The 26259-nt window shown below is 39.2% G+C and overlaps 1 protein-coding gene and 1 long non-coding RNA gene across 3 annotated transcripts in view; one reads left to right on the top strand and one right to left on the bottom strand.

The window, feature by feature from the left end:
- LOC107512856 overlaps window positions 1-5943 on the bottom strand; it is a 212655-nt gene extending 206712 nt beyond the window's left edge. The window contains exons 1-2 of one of the 2 annotated variants that reach the window (XR_001597423.2): window positions 5668-5943; window positions 4345-4424 (exon numbers count right to left, since the gene is read on the bottom strand). This is a non-coding gene — a long non-coding RNA (uncharacterized LOC107512856). The remainder of the gene's footprint in view (window positions 1-4344; window positions 4425-5667) is intronic. The other variant, XR_001597424.2, reaches the window with a different exon arrangement.
- A 254-nt stretch (window positions 5944-6197) lies between these two features.
- Window positions 6198-25809, top strand: MEX3C (mex-3 RNA binding family member C). Its single transcript, XM_016148789.2, has 2 exons — window positions 6198-7286; window positions 22779-25809. Exons 1-2 carry the CDS (start codon window positions 6560-6562, stop codon window positions 24002-24004), a joined length of 1953 nt encoding a protein of 650 aa, XP_016004275.1. The 5' UTR covers window positions 6198-6559; the 3' UTR covers window positions 24005-25809.
- Window positions 25810-26259: the final 450 nt, after the last annotated feature.

The following is a 26259-nucleotide window of genomic DNA, read 5'->3' as shown; positions in this document are numbered from 1 at the left end:
TCTGTTACTGATTTCTAGTTTGATTATATTATGGTCACAGAGCATACAGTATATGATTTCAATTCTTCTAAATTTTTTGAAATTTGTTTTAAAGTCCAGGATATGTTCTATGGCCACTTGAAAAGAATGTGTATCCTGCTGTTGTATGTTGCAATCTATAAATATCAATTAGATCCTGTTGGCTGATGGTATTATTTATTTCAATATTTTTGCTGATTTTCTAACAGTTCTATCAATTGCTGAGAAAAGGGTATTGGAGGCCCCAACTACATTTGTGGATTTGGCTATTTCTTCTGCAAGCTTTATCATATTTTTTTGTACTTGTTTGTTCATTCATTGTTTTCCATACATTTTGAAGCCCTGTTGTTTGGTGCATACACATTTAGGATTGCTGAGTCATCTTGGTGGATTGATCCTCATGTAAATAAATAACATCAGGCTCCATGCTACACAGTGGGATGGTCCCAGGCAATGTGTGATCAGATCATATAAGCAGTTCAAACTAAATATTATAAATGTGTAAAACAGGTTTTTTGTCAGTTTTTTTTTAAGTAGTTTTTTCCCCCCAAAATCAGTTTTAGGTTCACAGCAAAAGTGAGCGGAAAGTACAGAGAGCTCTCTTATATACCCTGACTCCACACTAGCATAGCCTCACTCACCACCAACAACCTGCAACAGAGTGGTACATTTGTCATGGTCTATGAGCCTGTGTTGACCCATCATTATCACCTAAAGTCTATAGGTTACAGTAGGGTTCACTGTTGGTACTGTATATTTTATGAGCCTTGACAAATAAATATGACATGCATCCACCATTATAGTTATACACAGAACAGTCTCAGTGCCCTAAAAGTCCCCTAGGTACCACCTATTTATCCCTCCTTTACCCTTAATCCCTGGGAACCACTGATCATTTTACTGTTTACTTTCAAACCGGAGATTTTTAACTAAGCATTTTGTTAGTTAAGGGTTAACTGCTGTGCTAAACATACACAAAAATATATAATACTTCAAATTTGATGAAACATTTTCTCTCTCATATAAAGTCTAAATTAGGTATATCTGATTGGAGGGCACCTCTCCTCCACGTGGTGATTCAGGTTCTTTTCTTACGGCTCTGCCATCTTTAACATCATGTTCATCTACAGCACAGATGGGAAAGGAGTGTGGAAGATGACGTGTAAGGGATTTTTAAGGGTCTGGAACTGGTGTGCACTTGGTGAAGCTCGGTCTTATGGCTACTCCCAATTGCAATGGATGCCAGGAAATGCAGTCTAGCTGTGTACTCAGGAAGAAAAGGAAATGAGTTAGTGAACATTTAGCCTGTCTGTATCACAGGTCTATGGAACCCAAAGGGAGCCATGGATAGACTTTATGAAGTTAATTAAGCATTCAGAAGATATATGCGAAATGCTGTCTTCACATGCATTTTCCAAGGGGTTGGGAAAGAAGGACTAGCCCTGATTGTATTGATTAGAAAAGAAGTACGTTGGCAGAAGTCGAATTTAAACTGAAGCTGTAAAATTGGTAAAGGTGGGCAGGGTGGGGGTAGAAGGTGAGGGCAATCTAGGCAAAAAAAAAAAAAAAAATTGCAGAGGCCCAAAGATGGAAGATTACAAGCTTGTGTTTGAAAAATGGCCAAAAACTTAGACTTGCTGAAGAATTGAGTTTATTTGGAAAAATATCTATTTAGTCAGTCAGCAAGTATACACTGGCCCCTCTTACATGCCAGGGACTATAGTAGGCACTGACTTTATAAGGATGAAAACAGAGAAAGAGGTTTAATTAAACGACAAGGTATGAAGAGTGTTTCTAGGGACATATAGGGTACAATGGGAGCCTACTACAAGGACACCTAACCTTACCTAGAGTGTTAGGGACGACATCCCACAGAAAGTGATGTATAAACTGAGTCTCAAACAGACAAATGGAAATTAGCTAACCTAAGAGCGGGCAGGGGAGAGTCATTTTCCAGGCCTGGAGGCATAAGAGTATGAAGAATATATGAATGGCTTCTAGGTGGCTTCTATGGCAGAAGCCAAGAGGGCAAGAGGAAGAATGGTATGAAATGAGGCTAAGGAGGTAGACAAGGCCCAGATACAGAAGATTTTATGTTAAGAAATTGGGACCTTATCCTAAGGACAACAAAAAGAGTTTCAAGCAGGGAAATCATTCCAAATGCAAAACGGAAAATGAATTGGAGGACAGCAATTGTTTTGTGGACGATTGTAATAGTTCATGGTCTGAATATTAGTGGCCCAGATTATGGTAATGGTGGTAAAGAAGCCGAAAGATACACAGATGTGAGAGTTGGAAGATGTGACCCACTGAATTTGGCCTTTACAGGCTATGTAGGTTAGAGAAGACAAGAACATCTATCAGGCTTTTGGTCAAAGGAACTGAGAAAAGAGTGGCACTGTCCAATACTGAGCCAAAAAGCTGATTTGAACTGAAATTTCAGTTTGGGAAGCTGAACTTAAAGTGAGGTTGAATTCGAATTGCCAAGTGGAGACATCCATAAAACAGTGGGATTTATGGGTCTGTAACTCAATGGAGAGATCAGGAATGACAATATAAATCTGGAAATTGTCAACAAAGTAGCAGAAATCTTGGGAACAAATAAGATTTTTAGGTGGAGAGTATGGAGGAAGCAGAAAGCGGCCTCGATAAATCCCTAAAGAGTGACAGACACACAGCCTGCAAAGGAGACTAAGGCACGGCCATGGAAGTAGGAAGAAAATTGAGGGAAGGCAAAGAGAGTGTTTTAAGGAGCAGTGGCGCCGTGGAAAGGTTAAGATTGATAAGGATAAAAAATGCTCACTGGATTCAGTGGCAAGATGAAGATAATTCCAGTGAAGTGGCAGGAAGAGCACTGCAGTGGTAAAGAACAGCAGACGGCTACCGGAGCAGGTGATTTGGAGTAGAGAATAAAGAGTGGTGAGGGGTGGGAGATGTGCCATCCAAGAAGAGTTTCTGTTTGTTTTAAGAGATTTAAGCATGTTCATGTAACAATTTGGAGCACTTGGAAGAATGACTCCAGAATGTGGAAAGCCTGGAACACTCGGTAGGAGACTTCATTCTTAGGCAATTAGAACATGCCATTTTCCTAATTTCAAGTAGAAGAATGGCATGTTTATTGTCATGCCCTAGGTAGACTTATCTTGGAGCTGGGGACTGTTGATTCCTGGGGACAGCCTATCCTAAAGAAACTCATCTTGCCTTGAAACAAAGCAGATGTTTAGTTTGGGGTTCTAGGTGAAAGTGTCAGCAGAATCTTTCACCACATTTTTGTGGCAGTCTTTAAGGTTTTGCTTCAAAATTGTTCTTAATTATCTGTTTTTCTTACTAGGACAAACATATTTGTTAAGCTTTGTTTAGTTTGCAATTGTTCCAACCTTTATATCATAATAATCTACTTTAAAAAGCTAGTTCAGCAGTCAGCCCGATACTTGATGAAATCTAGCCAATTCTGTAGTTTTTTGTCCTAAAATTCTTAAAGCAACTCTTCTGCCCCAGGATATCAACTTATGTCATAAACAGCAGCATAGGAATGAAAGAGACACCCTATTCAAGTGCAAATTAATGTGTTATGTGGCTGGGAGAGGTTGAAGGGATTAGGTTTGTTTAATGAATTTAAATGAAAGAATCCCAGTCATATATTTAGAACAAAGACAAATCTTAAATTTACTTCATAAACAAGATTTAATACAAGACAATAAATACAGACCCAAAGGGGAAGTTGCATGAACTTCATTATCTCCAGCCTTGTTCATAAATCATAATATTGATCAAATATAAAATAATGCATGAATGTATACAATTGTGTATGGGAACTTATGAGAACACATTTATTATGTGAGAATGAAGCAGAAAGCAATTTTTATATTACAAACACCTAAATTAAGCCATTTAGCATTTAAAAAAATCTTAGCTGAATGAATCTTACCTATATAAATCTATTTTTTTACATCTCCCCCTCTCAAAAAAAAACCGTCTATAAACGATCACTCCCACTATAGCTTTCACCGTGGGCCCTAGCGAAGAGAACTTAAGACCAAGAGGTGAGCATTAAATGACAATACTCATGAAAAGAGATGAAAAAAAGGAACTTCTGAGAGTTTCATTTGAAATTCTACTACCCATTTCCTCCCAATGACCAAAGTATCCTGGGAGTGGCCACTGCACCTTTTATTTTACTTTCTCTCTTGAATTTGTTTTGCAAGAGGACTACACTTCAAATATTGTTTAAACTGAAATATCAGACAGCAAGCATATCTGTATATTCTGTAAGTAAATGTCTAATTATATAAGCTACTCGCTGGTACATTACAAAAGATTCAGTACCTTCATAAGACGCCTTGAAATGTCCTTGGGGTGGAGATATCACAAAAAGTGTAGTTGTAGTAAATCAGTGAAAATTGTGCCTAATTGAGAAGGTAGAAGAGAAAAAAATCACTTTTCGGTAGAATTAATAGCAAGATTCCTTCTGTAAACCCCAAGTTCAAACCCTACGTCAGTGTTCTCAAGCCTGGCTTTTTAAAAACTTGTCCAGGTCCCCACTCCAGATCTACTAAATCCAAGTATCTAAAGTTTGCCTCTCCCTGGCTCTGTATGTTTTTTTAAGTTCTTCATTCTGATGTACAAAGTCGAAATCACTGCTTCAGAGGCTACTGCTATGAGTTGTTAAAGAAGCAACATACAGGACTATAGGAGGGAATCCTAGTTACAAGAAAGGTTTTAGTGTTCATTAAAATTCTCTAGGCATTTGATTGGAGTAGGACAAGTTGTAGAATTGGGCATATGGCCCAAAGGCAAAAAAAAAAAAAAAAAAAAAAAAACCAGAAGACATACTTCAGCCTTCTCTTGGCTTTGTAACATCCTAGACAATTTAGGAATTGGTGTTCAGTTAAAGTTCACTCATAACAAACAAGTGTGAAGCAGCGAGACACAATAAATCCTGTGTAAAAAGAATCCCAAGTTACGACTCAAAAATCAAGGTCTCAAAGCTGCTAGTAGTTATAGTACCTGATACATGGCTAATGTGAAGCGAACTGAATTGAGATATGCTGTGTGAGTGCAAGTGTAAAATACAATTTTCAAAGACAGCGTGAAAAAACCGTAAGACATCAATAATTTTATAGATTGTATGTTAAAATATTTTGAATTATTGCACTACTTAAAACTGTTTCTTTTTTTAAATGAGGTCACTAGAAACCTTAAAATTACACTGTTGGTTACATTATAGCTCTATAGGACAATGCTAGTTAACACTAACCTGGGGAGATTACCTGCTATAACCTACCACCGGCGGGGGTGGGGGGGGCAGGGAGTGAGATAGTCTAAGATGGAGGAATAAGCTATTTAAAAATAAACCCCTAGGAAAGATAACTACTGTGTGCACCTAGGCAAGAGCGTCTTGGAGGAAAAAATTTAATTTCCTTGAAACGCCCAAAGAACTGAAGTTCAGAGTTTAAGGCTCCTGATGTAAAAACAACCAGGCTCGCATTTGGAAGCCCGTCCAGTTGGACGTGGGAGGGCCCTGCCCCAAAGGAGGAGCATTCCCGGGTTCCGCAGGGAAGGCCCAGGAGCCACGCGGCTCAGGAAACCACCCCCGCAGCTGGATAGGGCACTCACTGGCCCCTCCTTCGACTCCCCTTAGGCCCTTACCCTGAAAGAGGGAAATCTCAACCAGGGGAAACAACGCCCTCCGGACCCTGTCTAGGCTCCACTCCAAGGCTGCTCCCACACTGCGCTAAAAGACCCGACCCAAGTGGCAAGAGGGACGCGGGGAAAAAAAGAAACCCAGGTGTGCGTTTCAACTGTACGCGCCTGCGCAAAAACCCCTACTCGGTCACTAGTTTCAGCCTCTGCCACTGCGCTTCGTCCCGCCCCCTTTTCTCCCGCCCCGCTGTGGTACGTCACAAAGAGTGACGTGTAAAGCGAACAATCACAGTCCCTCTCCTCGCGAGCCAGTAGGGGAAGGGGAGGGAGGGGAGGGGGGAGGGAAGAGGACGAAAGGAGCAGGCTGCGGGGTCTGGCCCGTCCCGGTCACCCAATCAGAGAGCTCTGGGGAGGAGCGGGGCGGGGCTCAAAAGGAGAGTAGGGGGGCTCGGGAAAGGACTTAGAAGGCTGAGGGGAGGAGAGGGCGGGCTCCCAGAGATTAAAAGCGCCCAATCAGAGCGCGCCGGCTTCATTCGGAGAGCGGCGTGGGGCGTCGCCTCCGCCGCCGCGCGCGCCGGGGGCTGGTTAAGGCCATGAAACAAAAGAAACCCTGAGAGGGGAGCCGCTGCCACCTCCACCAGCCCGCCCCGCTGCCGTCCCCACCCACCCACCTAGTTACCTGCCTCTGCCTCCTTCCCCTGCCCCTCCACCCCGCCCTCTCCGATCTCCGGGCGGCCCTGGCGCTCCTTAGGCCGGGTCGCCGGCCCTGCTGCCTCCCCAGAGGAAAGGTGTTTGCGCGCTGAGCAGGGCCCGGGCCCTGTCCGCCATGGGGCTCGCCGCCCGCCTCGCCTGACCCAGCCGCCGCCGCCGCCGCCGCCATTGACAGCGCGCCGCCGCGATGCCGAGCGGCAGCTCCGCGGCCCTGGCCCTGGCGGCGGCCCCGGCCCCCCTGCCGCAGCCGCCCCCGCCACCGCCGCTGCCGCCGCCCGCGACCGGCCCGGAACTCGAGGGGGACGGGCTCCTGCTGAGGGAGCGCCTGGCCGCGCTAGGCCTCGACGACCCCAGCCCGGCGGAACCCGGAGCGCCAGCGCTAAGGGCCGCGGCAGCGCAGGGCCAAGCCAGGCGGGCGGCGGGTATGTCTTCGGAGGAGCGGGCGCCGCCCGGCCGGCCCGGGATCCCTGAGACTGCCGAACTGGAGCTGGAGGAGGACGAAGAGGAGGGGGAGGAAGCGGAGCTGGATGGAGACCTGCTGGAGGAGGAGGAGGAGCTGGAGGAGGCAGAGGAGGAGGACCGGCCGTCGCTGCTGCTGCTGTCGCCGCCCGCGGCCGCCGCCTCCCAGACCCAGCCGATTCCGGGCGGGTCCCTGGGGTCGGTTCTGCTGCCCGCTCCCGGCTTCGATGCCCGGGAGGCAGCCGCGGCGGCAGGGGTGCTGTACGGAGGGGACGATGCCCAGGGCATGATGGCGGCGATGCTGTCCCACGCCTACGGCCCCGGCGGTTGCGGGGCGGCGGCAGCCGCCCTGAACGGGGAGCAGGCGGCCCTTCTGCGGAGGAAGAGCGTCAACACCACCGAGTGCGTCCCGGTTCCCAGCTCCGAGCATGTCGCTGAGATTGTCGGTCGCCAGGGTGAGTGCAGGGAGGAGGATTTACTGGGCATGGCCCCGGGCGTGGGTGGGGAAACGCGAGAAAAGGGCTTGGGGCAGAACAAGCGAACCTGGTGAGCCCCCCCCCCCCAAGTCCACCACGAAGGGACCTGGGAGGAGCCGAGGGTCGACGGGATGAGAAGATGGGCCCTTTCGAAAACGCACGGTGTGTACCGCTCTTTTTGTATGATGAAAAAGGTGTTAAGTTTCTTGAGCCACCCGATCCGGCGGTGTTCACTTTACTCATGCAGTGTTCGTGGAACACCAGGCTGGCGTGGCACCAGAAACCTCAGTGAGGTGGTAAAAGGTTGGGTGGATTGTGCATTTGGTGTTCTGCATGGAAACCTCCGAGATTGCAAGTTGGATCCCCAACTCTTGTAAAAGCGCTCGGCTTCCTTTACAACAGCTTGTTCAGATAAAGAAATGGACAAATGGAGGCTTGTAAGCGAGTTCTTTAGAGAGGGAAGGGGATGTTCAAGTGGTCGGTTTCATAAACAACCCCCTCTGCTATTCCGAAACTTAGCTTTTGAAGTGCAGCCTAATTCTCTCGTTAATTTTGTGTTCCTTTTGATACATTTTAACTCGAAAAGGGACATTGCCTACCTTTTAGTGCACTTTACTGTACACGATGTGTGAAAATTCAACAGTAATGCAATTGAGTTAAGGAACTTGATGCGTTTATTCCGTGTTCAGTAAATTCTCTTGCCAGCACACCAGTACTGCAGACAGACTCCTCCCACATTGTTCAGACAAAGGACCTATGTCTCAGATTCCAGGAGTAGATTTGTGAAGGTGGGGGAAGGGGATGCTCAGAGTACCTCTGAATCCGACATTTTTAGAGACGGTCCAATGCTCTTTAGTATAGTTCTTTTCCCTTTATTAAAGTAAATATACCAGCAGCTACCTTATTACAATATGAGTTAGCCTGGTTGATGCGTGTCTCTTTGCTGTTAGGTTGAGAGCATTGTTGGGGTCAAATAAAGAAATGATGGCGCTGCTGCTTAAATGATCTCATCTTTCCCAAGTGGTCTAAAGTACACATAAATAAGAGGTCTGTTGAAATGGTGGTTTCAGATATCAGAGTTGGCTCATTTCTTACCTCTAGGATTTTAATAAGAAAAACTCATCCGAAATCTGGATAGAGGAAATGGCTTATTTCGGACCACCTGATGATTGGTACTTAAAGCACTGTTCAAAGCTGGTGCCATTCAACTGAGAGTTTATTACCATAGTTTGGCAAATAACTTTCGCATGCCTTGTTCGGGCTTTTGTAATTTCCAGATGAAGAATGAGTTGGCCATTCAGTTAAGAACATCCAACAATTGCTATGTATCAAGCTTGTATTTTTCCGGGCATTGAGTTTATGGTAGTTGAGAATGTGAAATTGGTTAGGCAAACTTGCTGCCCTAGATAACTAACAGTCTAATAAACAGTGGAATGGCACTAACTATAATGTGTGACATGCACAAGTCATACATAAGAGAACATCAACTCTGGAGGGCCTTGGAGAATGGACAGGACTTTAACAAGTGGAGATGGAAGAAAGACTGAGGAACAATAAGGAAAGGTGTGGAGGAATAATCTCTAAGTATGATTGGAAAATTGCATTTTTTATTTTTATTTTTTTAAGGATATGAAAAGGGGCCAGGAAGGTTTATGTTTAAGCCAGAGTATGAAAAACCTTTATTGCCATACTAGGATGTCACTTTCTAAGCACAAGTTACAACAATATGCTTATGGTGATGGTTTAGAATAACAAAGAGCATTTACATGTCAGTTTTACTAAAGGACAAGATATTTTTTGTACATTTGGTTTAATACAAACTTTTGTTCCCATATTATACCTTTTAAAGCACTATAAAATAGGTCCTTTATTGTGCAAACTTAATGTTTATACAAATCCATTATTTAAAAGTAAGCTGAATTCATTCCAAGTTTTTATTTTGTATCTATTAAATTACAACAAATGAAATAAAGTCTTTAGTTTTTCTTTTTAGGGCTCTGCTTATTGGTTAATAAGGAAATGTGAATCTGTGTCTTAGGCCATGGAGATAAATTGCTCACTATTCCTTTTGCACTTAATATTTTCCTAGAATTGATAGTATTGTTAAAAGTATGTCATCATTCTCTGTTTTATTAAGAGTAGAAAATCCGTGCTCCTTTGCTGTTCTGAACCATTCAACTGCTAAGTGGTTCATTGACCCCTTTTGCCACCCCGACCCCTCAGCAGCACCATAATAAAACCTGTAAAGTATTTTCACTTTCCTGTGGAGAACTAGGTAACTTCTAATGTTTGTATCCTTTTATGGTGTGATAGTTTCCCCTAGTGAATAAGAGCAAAACAAAATTTAATTTGTTTGCTTTGGATGAACTAAATTTTCATCCTTAGGAATTTTCTATTCCTGCCATTTTATTCATTACCTGAAGTCATAATTTTGTTTGACATCTCTTAATTGGTTTATGACTTCAGCTCTAAAGTGAAGAGTAGGACAGAAATGGAATTCTGAGCCATATAGATTAAGCAACTCGAGTAGATGGGCCTCTGGTTCCAGTGTCTTTCAAAAAACCAACACTGCTTTTAATACTGATCAAAGTTGGCAGAGTGTTGACCTCATATTTATACTACCCAGTAGTGTATGGTTGTTTGCAAGTGTGAAACTGGCCCCATTTTTTAAGCTTTGTATCTTATTTTTAAACCAACTGTATTTTTAAAATGTATAAAAGACTGCCAGTAACTAAAGAGGCTTACTGATAATCAAAAGAAGTTTTAGAATATAGACATTGACAATACACTTGACAACAGATTTAAGGCCTTTCAAAAATGTAGTACCTGCAAGACATATACACAGTGATTAACAGGTTAAAGTCAATGGACTTTGTTCCAATTTGCAGTCAGTTGCTATCCAGTAGGACTCTCTATAATGTAGTTAAGACATTCTTAACTACATTATAAATATTGATGTCATAGATCCAGTTGTTTTAAAAGATTAAAACCCAAGGTTTTATACCACTGTTTAAAATTAATGTGTGTCAACTGTTTTCATTAGTGACTGTATTGATGATGTGGACATGTGTTCTCTAGCCTCACAGTCTAAAAAAGTCATCTATAGCATTTTTTTATTGTATACCTTCAAAAAAGTTTAAGTTTATACTCCCAAATCTAAACATTTATGTATAAATAACATGTATGCTGATATAATATACATTATAAAGCATGGGGAAAAAAGAGCAAGGTAAAAATGGAAATTGGAGTTACACTTTTTTTTTTTCTGAACTCCACTGGATTTTCTTGCACCCTACTTTGGCTTTCATTGAGTTAGACTCTTGGAAATTTTTTTGTCTTTATTAAGCTACTCTGCCTTTACTGATATCCAGTAGTTGTGTTTATTGTCACTTTTTAAACAATATGTTACATTAATTCAAATTGCGTTAAGTGCATCCTTGAGACAATTTTTCCCAGTTTCATAGAAACTTTCTCAGTTTTTAAGTTCTGACACAACTGAAATAAGGTATGTGCGTGTTTGTCCGAGAGAAAAAGAAAAGGCTTAGTCTTGCTATACATATACTCCCTATTCAAGAAGAAATGCATATTTCAGGAGGAAAAACAGTTTCAGAATAATGCTAAAACACAGTGTCTTTCTTTAGGGGCCCTGGGAGGGTGGTTGATATCTCTTTTGCCTGGTACTATCTTGGGTGCTTTACTGGTGCCATTTAACCCTTCTGGGCACTTATCCTCATTTTACAGATGTAGAATCTGAAGTTCTGAAAGGTAACTTTCTCAATTAATGGTACTAGGATTTGACCAGTTCATTTGACATTATAAAATTCTTACTCTATATTGCTGCCTCAGTATTGAAGCATCCTGCTCTCGAAGGTTAATAGTATTTCTTTTGGGTTAATTTCTGCTCTAATCATAAGTTGAGATACTATATGTCTAGTATGTATAATTTTAAAATATCACTAATAAAAGTTTGGTGTCTCTACTACACAGAAGGCAGAGTTATTCTAATATTCTAGTTTTAATGTGTCTAAAAATTCACTGCCATTTTATAGTTAATTTGTGTGTATATATACACACTAGCTTTTAAAATTAACTTTCTAGGCTTTAAATTTTAAATTTAGTTGATAATAGTTTGATTGAGCTCTGGGACCATTGGGAAAGATTCAGTTATAATTGTTCTTGCAAAGGGATGGGGAATCTACTGCCTTTTCTTTCTGTCTTATTCAGCTCATGAACTATTTTGATTCACTAGGGAGGATATGGAAAATACAGTGGTAAATCAAGGGTGTATTTTCTACCCTCAGTTACCAAACAATCTGAAAATGATCCAGAGAGTCAAGTATTTGAGAACAATTACTCTGTTACAGAGATTTCTATTTAGAAAAATTTGCAACAGTTTATGGGTTAGATGTTCTTTTAACATCTTAAGTTTTTAAAGAAAGGTAGCATTTAGTTATAGGGTAATGCTTAATATTTTGTGTATTTAGTTTTGAATGAATTTGATATTTGTACAGATTAAAGAATTTAATAGCTTTGCCTTAAACTGATTTAAAAATGTTCTAGAATATATGTTTTAATATAAAAATACATATTGTAAATGACTTCAAATTGTTCCTAACAGTCTCTGCTCAGTTGTGGTATTTTGGAAAGAGCCAGGAATCAGAAATTAAAATTTCTAAATTCTGATTACTCTGTGTCAGTAATTCTGTGATCTTGAACAAGTCACTTAAACTCCCTAGGCTAAACTCCCTAGGCTTCGGATTCTTCTTCCTCATAAGAGACTGAATGATAAACAAATAAGGTGATAAATATGAAATTAAGTGATAAGCACATTTTCAAGTCAAATCTAAAGTTAATGAGAACCACTGTTTAATCTTGTTTGCCTTTCTTGGCTTCAGCAGTTACACACATTTTATTCTCCAGTGATAGAAAAGAATGAACTGACATCTGAATGCCTGTTAGATACTTAGCACTTCTGTCCAGATCGGCTTAAATTGTGCTCTGATATCAAACTTCCCAATCTTAAAAGATCAAAGGTTTATTTCTGTTCACAGAGGCTCTGCTCATTTTAGTCATTCAGGGAACGCAGGCCAAGGAAGCAACTTCCTCAAGTGTTGTTGGTCCTTCCCGCTGTGCCAGAGGGATGAGAGACAATGGCATAGCACCTGCTAGTCTTTAAATGTTTTAGACCTGGCAGTAATAATTATCACATCTGCTCATATTTCATTAATCAGAGCAAGTCATCTGGCCACACCTAAATTCATGTGAGCAAGAAAGTGCATTACAACCACGTGCCCAGAAGGAGAGAGCCAGAATATTAGTGAACAGCCATGATGACTACCATAGTATTAGTTTGTAATCTGTGAGGTTGTTACAGGATTTTCTTAAAATATAAATTATGCCATGTAGAATTTGTAACTTAAAATTAAACTCAAAATGAAAAAATAGATAATAATGTTCATAAGATACTAAATAGGAAAGTATATTTGCAGTTTAAAAATTCACTTAGGAAACTTCAAGTAGATTATGGATAATCTTATTTTAGAACCCCATTGATGTTTAGGTGATTCTAAAGTGATATATTTTTTATTAGGCTGCATCTTAATGTTTCTCACATTATATACCATAATTTGTGAATTTACTTGTGAATTTTTTCCCATGCTGTATACCATTAGCTACTGTAGAGACATTTAGAAAGATTAAATCTGATGTTTAAGCCTTTACCATTTTCCAGTGTTACTATTTCCAAGCCCATCTATAAAACTGAATGTATGCATAGCCTATTGCTATTTGAATAGCATTCGAGTTCAAGTCTTTAGTCTATGACTGGTTTTGAGAATTTTAAGTTATACTGCATAACTATAGATCCACTTTTATGCCAGTGTTTGGGATTTAAGAACAATTCATGTGCACATGGTTTGTTAACTTTGTACAGTAAGCAAAAACTACTATTGTATGCAGGGATGCCTGACTTGACCACAAGTAAAGTTTTATCATGGAATAATATGAACTGCAGGTGTAGTTGAAGGTAAGTGTAAGGTGGTTGGTACTGAGCATGGTTGGGTTGGAGGAGAGCAGGAAGGGATAGTACTGAATAACTAGGAAATCTCCCCAAAAAGTAACTGATGTAAAAGTATTTATACTTTGAACTGACCTTTGTATTACTGTCCCCCTTTCTGTACCAGTCTCCTCTCCCCTTTGGCTCGTTTTCTACCTGTCCACCAGTACTACTTAGTTTATTGCAGGAAAGGACATTGAAGTTGGAGTCAGAAAACGTGTTGGAGACCTAGTTTTGCTCTTTGTTGCCTGTAACCTTGGGCAAATCAACCTTGTTGAGTCTCCAATTTTCCTCTTGTGGGGAAAATAAAACCAAACCTATTCCACTTGCTTTCCTTCCCTGGTCCCTCCCACCTCCCATTTGTTATGAGGATCAAGTTTGAGATCCCATTAGTACAAATTCACTGTAAAATTGAAAGTATAGAAATAATAAATTGTATATGAGGTAAGGTAAAGTTTATAATTTTTATTGCTAGATTTGTATTCTGAGCAAATGCTAGTTGAAACCAAAAATTGTCATTTTAGTAAGTTTTTCCTATAGTATACCACTAACTAAATGGTCTGCATTATGTTTTTAAAAGTTTACAACGTGCCTTCAAATCTATGTAAAATTAGGGTTTTTGAAATATAAATGGTAAAACTAAGCTAGTCTGGAGGAAAAATTACTTTACAAATGAATCTGATTCCATTGTATGATACCCAGACAGGTTTCTATTAACATCCTCTAAAGGGCATAAACCTAATTTTAAAATCCCCACTTAGGAAATTTATTCGGCCTTTCATCTCTAATTTACACCCTCTTCTAGGTGTTTCATATTTGAAAGGCCAATGAGCCCTTTTTTTAATTAAGAATTTCAGTACTCTAAATGGTAAAAAAAAAAAAGGAGGGGGGAGGATTTACATATAGTTTAACTTCTGTTTTAAATACACCTGTACATGCAGGGAATTCTCCACTTATAAGACTCAAGTAGAAAAATAAGGTAGGCTGAGAGAATGGTGTGTTTAGGAGATAATAGTTTATAACTGAGCAATTCTGGGTTTCAGTTTTCTCTCACCTATAAAATATTAAACTAGATTATCTTTTGTTCCTCTTATATTCTGATTTTTGTCCAAAAAGGGTTCCTAAAATCGTGCAAGAGTAAGCCAGGTTTCAAATTACCGGTTAGATGGACTTCATATCTCCTTCCAGTTTTGTAAATTTAACATGATTTTCACAATATAAATCTATTATTTTTAGGAGTTCTAGTCTTTCAATGTTTATAACTTTCTATAGAAAACTGATTCATTTTTATTTTCTTTTAAAAACTTTTAAGTGTATCAGGCAGTGTATCATCTCATCGCGTCCATTCTTATTTCCACCATATAGATAAGGAAACAGATCTGTGGATATAATAAATAACTTACCAGAGTGTCAGGCAGAAAGAATTGAAGACTTCAACACTCCTATCTCAAAATGTGGTAGGACAAGCAGACATAAAGTCAGCAAGTATATAAATATTTTAACAATATCACCACCAATAAAAGAAAAGAAAATGACAGTTCGTTACCTGTACATGAACCACGTATAGGTACCTATAAGCCACCGGATCTTTTGGTGCTTGAAGTTGGTACAAGTCAGTGAGGGCAAGAGTGATTCGTAGTCATCTTTACATCCTTAATATCACAGTACCTGAAACAAAATAAGATACTATTTGTTTTATTGAAATGAATTTAGATTAGAAACTTGCAATTTTATTATTTATTGTTTTAATTTCCGTATTGTGGTAATTAGGGTGTTTTTCCCTCGTTCCTTTATCTCTAACCCTTTACCTTAGGAGCCAGTCAGCCTCAAGTTGTGTAGAGCTTTTAAGAACAATGAATACTACTTGACTTAAAGCATTAGATGTCTATATGAATACAAACTAAAATCACATAAATGAAGCTGTTTGAAATGTCTCTTTAAAAATTTCAGAGAATTTTGACTGGAAAGAGCTATAAAAAGACACTTGAACCCTAGAAAGGAGAAAACTATTATTTCGATATTGTGATTTAGGAATACATTGCACTGCCAATCTAAACATTTTATTTAAATGTTGGATTAAGTTGTGTACAAGAAACACTTTTACTGGGTAGTCATCATTCTTTGAAGATATAATACTGAAATTGAGTCTCTTGGAAAATTAAAGGAGCTTTTGAATAGTCTCTCTCGACTGTTCTAAAAGGAAACTGATCTTACTTTATATAAAATCATTAAATAATATGACCACACCTCATTAATTCTAATATATCACAAAACATGAATTTAGTGTATTTCTCTAATGCTTTTAGAGAAAAATAGTATGGCATACTGAGGAATGTGTGGAATTATTAAGACAACTTGGGTGTGAAATCTGACTTTGCAGCTAGGGGATCTTGAGCAATTCTTTTAAGCTCTTTTCCTGCCCTTAAAGAGTACCTCTAAAACGCTCTATTATGATGATTAAATGAGAGTATAAATAGAGTTTGGGAAAGTGTGCTGTAAGTTTTTAATATTTAAAAATTAATCCTAATATCTTAGTTTTATTCGTGAAATCACTTAAAGGGGGGTGGGTGGTGGACAGTTTAAAAAGCTACCTACTTGAATAACAGGCATTGTAATAAGTGTTTTAATATTTTATTAAACCTTTGCAATAACCAAATGAGAGAAGTATCTTTAATCATAGTTCCTCACTCATGAAAGAGAGGTAGGGGTTTAGTGACCTGTTAAGGTTCACAAAGCTGATTAGTGATGGTCCAAAATCTTGTGTTCCTAACCATTACTCGGTCTGCCTTTCCTTGAGGAAAGAAAAAATAGATATTCATATGTGAAATATGGATTTTAGAAAAAAGAGGTGACTGTATTTCCTAGGAGAAGAGGGGCTTGGTCAAAAAATATAAGCATGGAAAGGACCTGGAGTTTGAATGACCTAACGTTCACAGCACAAATAGCTAGTGATAGATTAGAACTCAGACCTACAGGCAATCAATTTTTTGTTCCTTACATTGTTTCTTTTAAACTGGACCTGGTTGAAACCCATATAATTTTATTAACCAATGTCACTTCAATAAATTTAAACAAAGTGGACCTTTTAAGGTTCATATGTGGTAGCTAAAATAGTGAGTCATACCTATGTTTGTATTGTTCTTGAGTTCATAGAGCCTTTCACACATACAATCTCATCTTTTCCAAATGGCCATGTTTGTTACTCAGTAGTAGTATTAGGAGGGTTTTCTGGGTTATGTAGGGAGATATTTGAGCAGAAGTAGAGGAGAGGAACAAGGCATATTTAGGGGATGAGAAAGTCTGGGAGAAAAGGTAGGTAAATCTCTTATGTATGTAGGTAATTTGTGAAGCAAATGGAAAATACAGTGAATTTAATTTTGGGGAACCAAAATTATCTTTGTCAAAAATCAGCAATACTTCATATAACATTAGGGGATTCTTTAAAAAAACAAACAAACAAAAAAACAAATTCTTTATGCACCTACAAGATAGAGTTTAAACCCTTGCTTGATATCGAAGATGTCCACCTCCTCATCTAGCCTTCTCCCCTCCAGTCACTTGAAGCTCTCACAGTACCATGCCAGGGGTGGGCACCTGACTGCTATGTTGTACGTTAGAATTTCTGCTCGGGTATGTGCAGTTCTCTCCGCTCCCCTTTAGGCCTGGCAAAATCACCTTTTTTCAAACCTAAATTCAAATGCCTTTGTAGCTTTCTTTCATTTATTATAATCGATAAAGTCATCCTTTTCTATGCTCCCACTGCTTTGTATGTTTTCACGATATCAGTTATATCTTTGTTGTTTATGTGACTGACTGTACCCTTTCTAGACTGAGCTCCTTGAGAGCAAAAGTTATGATAGTTCCTTTATATCACCCAGAATTAGCACCTGCACTTTCATAGGGAATTTAATACTTGAATAGTAAGTCCAAGCATTAGGCTGACCCTTTTTCTCACATTTGGTACATTATTCTTGGACCGAAGAAGGAGTGGTTTAGCTAGGAACAGCTAGGCAAAGCCCTCAGGACAGGTGGAGGCCAGCTTTTACATGTGCATCTCCTGCCAGATCACTCACTTCTCAACATAAACACTCTATATTTTGTCAACATCGTGGCTTGCTTATTTTTCTGCCTGTTTTTATTTTTAGCTCTCTCCTATCACCATAATTCCAGTGCCTGTGATCCTCGAATTTTCCAGCCGCCTCCCCCTCCCCCCCATCCCCAGTGCCCCGGTTTAGGGTTTAAATTGTTCACAAACCAACTACTCTCCTAGGTTCAAAAGCCAGGGACTTGGAAGAAAAGAAAAAATGGAAGAAAAGAAAATGGTAATGTAATGTGGTGGGCAGAATAAACCCTTTCCCCTCAAACTGAATATGTATGTGGAGTATGGACCTTGAGATGGGGAGATGTCTTGAGATTATCTTAGAGGGCCCAGTGTAATGACATGAGTCTTCAAAAGCAGAAACCCTTTCCTAATTGGGTCAGAGATGTGAGAAGGGGAGAGATTTGTAGCATGAGAAGGATTCGATCTCCATTGCTGACTCTAAAGATGGAGGAAAGGGGCCATAAGCCAAGGAATGTGGGTGGCTTATAGAAGCTGGGAATGGCCCTCAGCTGACACCCTGCAGGGAAACAGGGAGCTCAGCTCGGTCCTGTAATTGTAAGCAGCTAAATTCTTCCGGTAACCTGTAGGAGTAAGGAAACAGATCATTCCCTGGAGCTTCCCTAAAAAAGGAACACAGCCGTGCCAACACCTTGATTTTGTTATAAGTACATCACTCGACATGTGTAAAGGAAGTTAAAAGTGGCCTTTAAGATGATCTAGTCTAGTAGTTTTACACTTTTCGGGACTGTGACACCCCCCCCCCCGCCCCCCCCCCCCACACACACACACACAAGCAAAAGAATATTTCACATTGAAGCCCATTGTACATGTATTTCACTGAAACATTTAGAACACATGGAGTTCTCTTTTTTTATGCTGATTGCTACCCATTAAATTAATATTGCAAACCCTTGGTCTGAGAAACACTCAAGATACCATCCTTTCAATTCCTTTTCTTCCTTTCAACTCCTCTCCCAGCAACAGGGACCTTAGGTCTCCCTCTGACCCTGTGAAAGCAAGATAGGGCCTTTGCTTCTGAGAGGACCAGAATTCTGGCTGCCACTACAGGGTTTAAGGTGAAACAGCCCCAGCCACAGTGATGCAGAAAGGGGAAATGGGTTCCTACACCAAGGAGGTAAATAGGAAACTTTTTTGTTTGGGGGTAATTTACTTCCCAATAAAATTACAACTTTGAAAGTTGGTGCTACCTTAGTTCTTAACCTCTATACAACAGGCTGGTATACAACTTGCTCTATGTTGGTTTTTATCTGTAGTTGTAAGAAAACAATTGTTAGTCTTTTAAACCTCTTCGAATTAAAACCCTTTAAGCTTTGAGGATATGAAATCATTTCCCTGCTGTTTATACAATTGAAAATAATCTCAGTATTAACCAAAAGTCTAATCAATAATGCTAAATCTAGTAAACAGTATCATTTATGTTTAATTTCTCTTTAATTCTTCTAATTTAACCATATTTCTTTGAAAAGCTAATGCATTTTTATGGCTCAAAATTAATAAAAAATAGTGTACAAGGAAAACTATCTCCCTTCTACCCTGTCCCCCTAAGTCAACCAGTTTTATGACTGCATAGTATTCCATTATTTATCTGTACGAGCCTCACACTAATACAAATAATAAGTAAAATAAAAGTCATTTTGCACCTGTTCAGGTATTTCTACAGATTCACTTCTATGAGTGGGATTGTAGGGGTAAAAGGTATATGCAGTTGTAATTTTAATAGATATTACAGACTGCCCTCGGGCAGTTTAGGCTCTTCAGCAGCTAGATATGAGGATGCTTTTCCCCATTCTTAATAGCACTATTTTTAATATTTGACAGTCTTACAGGTGGAAAATGGTACCTCAATTCACATGAAAATGGGAACTGTAAAGTACAGTCTAATTTATCAGTACTTTTATAGCTTCTGAGTTTTGTGCTGCTTTGAGATTATAAATTACTCCATGATTTTTTTTAATGTCTTTGAATTTTCAAATAGAAACTCCATCTAAAATGCTACAAAAAGCTTTTTTATCTCCACCTGAAAAATCAAGCAAGTTTTTTCTTCTTTAGTTTGTCACCTACTTAGAACTATGTGCTGGAATATCTGTGTTCCTGTAGAAACAACATGATGATTGATGAGGTTTCCTTATAGTCCTAATCCGATCTGAGTTTAAGCTCTTATGTTAAAACTGTCCTATAAAACTTAGGAGAAGAAATACTTCGGTTTTTGTTGGCAGTGGCTTAAAAAGGGGTTGTTGGTTTTGCTATCTTCTGTTACCACTTTTTCCTGATCCACAAAACCTAAGCAATGACCCTTTTGGGCAGGGTAAGTCCTGTCCTAACTCCCAATCTCAGACATAGTTCATGCTCAAAACGTTCATCTTCTGTCTCTCTAATGAGCCATGTATTACCAACCAGAGGCCAAATGGTGTTCTGTGTACCTTTAGGCATATTTTCTTAGTTAATAATATATTTATTAGGTGTTAAATAATAAGTATTCTAAGGTGAAACTTATAGTTGCTTATATTCTCAGAAGTATTTATTTAGAGAAATTTCTTAATTCAGGTTTCTAATGGTCAAGATTAGTAAGGATGGAGAGGGGCCAATCCTTAAGCTAATTCTCTCTGTCCTTAAGAGAAATCGCCCAGTGTTCTTCTGCAGGATGGTCTGGATCCTGTTTGTTAGGAATGCGATTCTGTCAGACTGCCTTTTTGACAAGTTGTAGCCCAGAGTGTAAACTCATCTGAGTAATAAGTGTATGATATAGTAAAAATGAGTATAGTATCAACAGTTACACAGTCACATCACCCCTTTCAGAATTTCTTAGATGTCATTCCATCAGCCACATATTGGCCAATGGAAAATGATCTCAGTTCTCAGCACCAAGCATCACTTTCTGCACTGAATCAGGGAGTCTTCTGGAGATTCAGCCTATATAAATAATAAGTAAATATGGAAGTTTCGTTGCTCTGATCTTTACTTCCTATTGTGGAGCAAAAGCAGGTATAGCATATCAATCTTCTGGTAATTCATTATAGATGTAAACTTACAGCAGCACTCTATAATAAAAACTTCTGTGTTTTACAGTAGCATTTAACTTGTAATTTCCTGATAGCCCCCAAGCCACCCCCTCCCCTTGGCCTTTCTAACTCGATCCAGGTACTGCACTAAGGGCTTTCCTTACAGTTTTGCTTTTTGCCGTGTCTCCCCTGTAGTCTTCTCAAATGAATATAGCCTTCAAGTTAAACTCTACTCTAAAAGTGCTTTCATGATAGATACCCAGGATCCAACAGTGAGAAAGCAGCTATTTATAATTTCTACAGTTTGTTGGAAAGGGGTCGTCATTTGTGGTTAAGATGTGAAAATTCAATGGTAAGTTGAGTAAAGTGTTGAATATGCTATAACGGAAGTTATAGCATAATCAACTCCTTTCAAAAGGGTTGGATTAGCAGTATGGGGCCAGAATATGAAAATCTCGCAGTCAACCACTCAGTGCTTTGGGAATGCTTAGGAAGGATCCACAAACCAGTCCTAAGGGAGAGGAAGCTTCATAGAGGATGAGGCACCTAAACTAAAATCTGAAGAGCTAGCAGGAGTTAGCAGACCTAGCCAAGAGGTACAAGTGGTAAAGAGCCAAAGACGGAGGAATATTCTAGTCATAGAAGCAAGGGAACACAGATAGGAGTTTAATATGATGGAGCACACTGCAGAGGTTAAGAAGTGATGACTGGGGAAAAGGGGAGTGGTAAAGAGATAAAGCTAGAGATTGGTAATCGGGTGAAGAGGGGCCTGCGTGCCATATTTGCCTAAAGATAAAAGGGAGCCATTAAACCACTGTATGCAAAGAAGCGATCATGCTATCTGTGCTTTGTTTAGAAAGCATCATCTGACTAAAGTGAATATAGAAAATGACTGAGTGAGGCAAGACAGGAGACCTATGGTGGGAGCTGGGTACCACTGCAGTTATGCAGGTTAGAATTGATGTCTACAAAGACTTAGTTTTTGTACATTATGAATATACCGGAGCACAAAAAAGAAAGGGAAGGTTTAAGAAAAAGACTTCCCCAGATTGTGACGAATATCTTCAACAGCACCTTTTTTTCATTATTTTGAGGAACTAGGAATAGCATAATATATTCATGAGAGCAAATCTGTTTTGGCAAGCTTCATGTTAAGATCTTGCAAAATTATAACCCCAGAGTTTTGTGACTTAGTTGTGTATTTGACATTTTAAGTTAACAATTTAAAGCCCTCTAATCTTACACAGCTGGCACTGGTGGTAATGAGTAATTTTTCCAAAGAGTTAAAGTAGGGAATCATGGTGGGTAGTTATGCATATATGTCTTAGGTATTTTAACTTAAATATACTTCAGATTATTTGGGGCCAAAGCCTTTTATTTGAGAATGGGTCTTCCAATAAGAATAGTCCTTCAATAAAACCACATTTAATGCCCATATTCCATGTAATTTCTAAGAATTTTAGGGAGTGCAAAGTCCTAGGCTTTTATAGTTGTCTCACCCATACATAATTCAACTGCACCTTTTTTTTCCCTTTAAGATACTCATCTTCGTTGAAATTTTCAAAAATAATTTACTTTTTACATAAGTACAATGTCTCTTTGTATTCATACTTCACCGGTTTATGTAATAGTTAATTTAGTTAACACATGAGTACAACTACCATAAACAGATATGGAAATAAACAAAACTGATTCTTAGTCTAAAATTTAGCTGATGGGAGCAAAAGTGAGATGCCCTACTCCTACTAGTCATGAGCCCTTTGCTGCTGTCACCATTGAGTTTCACAGAAAGGAGTAATATTAAGTTAAAATAAGGCAGTTAAGTGGAAATCGGTTAGAATGTCTACCATATGGTATAGTTGTGTGAAACTTGAGGTTCTTGGACTAACCAAAAAACCATAGATTTTGAAATCTGACTTGGTTTACCTGGCTCTGCCACTTACTAGCTGTGCGACCTTGACAAGTTATACAATTTTTCTGTGCTCATGTATGTTTCACAGTAAAAGGAATAGAAGAGTCTAGTTCTTAAGGTTAATGTGTGGATTAAATGAGACAAGTGCTATTAAATATCTGACATGTACATTAATGGTTTCTCTTTGCCATCGACATCCTGAGGTGGGATACTAAGCCTTCAGAAGTCTGAGATTCAGACCACTCATGGCATAGCTTACCTTTGTAGAGAACTCTAGCTGCCCAGAAGCAGATGCTGAGCTGGAAAGGAGCTTTCTGTGATTTGTCTTTATCAATATTATTGAAGTAGACGTTGATTCTTATGATTTCTTTTTTTCTAACAGGTTGTAAAATTAAAGCACTGAGAGCCAAGACAAACACGTACATCAAAACACCTGTTCGTGGTGAAGAGCCCATTTTTGTTGTCACTGGACGGAAGGAAGATGTTGCCATGGCCAAAAGAGAAATCCTCTCAGCTGCAGAGCACTTCTCCATGATTCGTGCATCTCGAAACAAAAATGGCCCTGCCCTGGGAGGGTTGTCATGTAGTCCTAATCTGCCTGGCCAAACCACCGTTCAAGTCAGGGTCCCCTATCGTGTGGTAGGATTAGTAGTTGGACCCAAAGGAGCAACTATTAAAAGAATTCAGCAGCAGACCCACACATATATAGTAACTCCAAGCAGAGATAAGGAGCCTGTCTTCGAAGTGACAGGGATGCCTGAAAATGTTGACCGAGCACGAGAGGAAATAGAAATGCATATTGCCATGCGTACAGGAAACTATATCGAGCTCAATGAAGAGAATGATTTCCATTACAACGGTACTGACGTAAGCTTTGAAAGTGGCACTCTTAGCTCTGCGTGGCTCTCCTCCAATCCGGTTCCTCCTAGCCGCGCAAGAATGATATCCAATTATCGAAATGATAGTTCCAGTTCTCTGGGAAGTGGTTCCACCGATTCCTACTTTGGAAGCAACAGGCTGGCTGACTTTAGTCCAACAAGCCCATTTAGCACAGGAAACTTTTGGTTTGGAGATACACTACCATCTGTAGGCTCAGAAGATCTTGCCGTTGATTCTCCTGCCTTTGACTCTTTACCAACATCCGCTCAAACTATCTGGACTCCATTTGAACCAGTGAACCCACTCTCTGGCTTTGGGAGTGATCCTTCTGGCAACATGAAGACTCAGCGTAGAGGAAGTCAGCCATCTACTCCTCGTCTGTCTCCTACGTTTCCTGAGAGCATTGAACACCCACTTGCTCGGAGGGTTAGGAGCGACCCACCTAGTACAGGCAACCATGTTGGCCTTCCAATATACATCCCTGCTTTTTCTAATGGTACCAATAGTTACTCCTCTTCCAATGGTGGTTCCACCTCTAGTTCACCTCCAGAATCAAGACGAAAGCACGACTGTGTGATTTGCTTTGAGAATGAAGTTATTGCTGCCCTAGTTCCATGTGGCCACAACCTCTTCTGCATGGAATGTGCCAACAAGATCTGTGAAAAGAGAACGCCATCATGTCCAGTTTGCCAGACAGCTGTTACTCAGGCAATCCAAATTCACTCTTAACTATATATATATACATAAATACTATATCTCTATATGGACTCGTAAAGGCATGGGTATAATGGTACCCCCAGTAAACTTCCTAATGAATTCTTATGACTGTTATCAGGCTTTATTGGGATTAGGCTAAAGTTGTTAGTAAACTTATAAAAGGCTGCTATGGTAACACTAAACCTAAGTGGTCTCTTGTCTATTAGTTTGGTTTGAATTATTAATATCCTGTAGACCCAGAGACAAAGCTTGTACAAGAATTGCTAAAGCTGAAGTTCAGCTCGGCTGAGTGAAGATGATCATAGGTTGTGTGAGCCTATGAGAAAAGTGTATACGTCTAAAATTTAAAAACAATGAGTCCCAAAGCCTAACCACATTAAGAATTTATGGAGGGTACTTGGCATTACAGATGATTCAGACACTTCCAGTGCTGCCTTCTTTACACTGCCAGTTTTGACAAAACAGGTTTGTTTTTTATTTTACAACAACTTATGCCTAATTCTGCAGGATTGCAAATAACTTTTTAAAGCATTGTGATTACTTATTGGTAATAATAGGCTGATGGCAGTTTACTCAATCACTGGTTATAATTTGGGACAAAAACTGCTACATTGACCTTCATCTCGCCCAGAGTGCTCGCGGTTGGTATGATCAGTGGATCAGGAATGCAGTTGTGTTGATTGTGAATTCCTACCCATTGCCTCCCTCAGTGAATGTGGAAATGCCACCTGGGTTTTCCCATTGCAGGAAGTGCTTTGGGATGCACCTGTATTGGCTAATAATTGAAGATGCGAACATTCCACTCATTAGTCTGATCAAGCTATTGATTACTTTTTAGACTCTAGATCAAAATGTGAAACATTTTATGTTCAATCCATATTTGTCTTGCACATTATAAATATTTTATTTTTTAGTAATTTAGGGAAGGGGGAGGGAGAGAGAGGGATAATGCCCTTAGCATAATTCACAAAAGCAGCTGTGACGACTTCCAATCAGTTTACTTCATTTCAAAACTATTTCCAATCACAAGGAAAGATTTCTTTAAAATACACTTTTACATTTCACCTGTGGATGTCTATAACTTCATCCTCAGTATGTTCCCAAATCTATGCTGGCATTGAAAGGACAAAACATTATACTGGTGGGGTTTTCTACTAATTATTTTTTGAAGCATTATTTTCCCAACACAAAAGAGCTTTTTTTCTCAGTATAACAAAAGTTGAAATCCTATGTGTATTGAATAGTAAATAGACAAATTTTATTTTTTATTTCCACTTGAAGAGTTACATTTCGTATAAAAGTTTACAAATAACGGTTTTTATTTTGATTTTTTCAGTATAAAAAAATTGCCTTGATGGCATATTATGATGTAATGCTAATTGCTTGTAGGATAGTTAAATGTCAGTATTGAAACCTAATCTTTAGCTGCCGTCTTGTAGATATGAACGAATGTTCACCAAGCATGTATTTTGTATTTTGTTGCATTGTACACTGCAACTAATAAGCCAAGGAATCGACATATATATTAGGTGCGTGTACTGTTTCTAAAAACCACAAACTAAGAATGATAAATTATCAATATAGTTTAGTATTTGCTAATTTTACTACACTCTTTTGTTATGTATATGTAGGGAAGTCATAGGGATTACAAATTCAACTTGAGTAAAGTTTAAAACCATATATTTTATGATAAAGGGCCTTTAACTTAAGATGGCCAAAGCACTGATATTATATATTTGCTGTAAAGAGAATTATAAGAGTTTTATTTTTCTGATATTAAAAGTTACTTAATAAAGACTTGTTTCCATTAACTTGAATGTATTCTCCTTGGTGTTTTTCGTGTAGTTGTTAGTTTAGACTGGAAGATACCTATTTACCAAAACTGAAAATTTCCTTTTACAAAGTTTCCCATTTCCAGCTACTCGTGTCTTTCCTAAAAAGTATTTTAACAGGAGAATCCTCTTCCAAAATAAGTTTTTAGCAAGTGTGAAGAAGGCTAGAATAATTAGGTTTAGGAAATAGGTATAGGGATGCTATCACACTTCCAATTATTATCAGTGAACCTGTTAGCGTAGAGACACTGGTTCTCAATCTGCTACCTGTTCCTCAAATTTCTACTTTTCTCATTCCAAACTTTTTATAAATAGTAGGGGTTAGGGACATTTATAATATATCATGAACTTCTTTTCCATGTCAGTATACGCAATATAATTTAGTGGTTGCAGTAATACTTTGTTTTATGGCTGGTCCATACCTTAACCATTTTG

Source organism: Rousettus aegyptiacus, unplaced genomic scaffold (assembly GCF_014176215.1).
Source record: "Rousettus aegyptiacus isolate mRouAeg1 unplaced genomic scaffold, mRouAeg1.p scaffold_m13_p_12, whole genome shotgun sequence".
Taxonomy (NCBI): domain Eukaryota; kingdom Metazoa; phylum Chordata; class Mammalia; order Chiroptera; family Pteropodidae; genus Rousettus; species Rousettus aegyptiacus.
The sequence above is the reverse complement of the archived record's forward strand: the minus strand, read 5'-3'. Positions and strand labels throughout refer to the sequence as shown.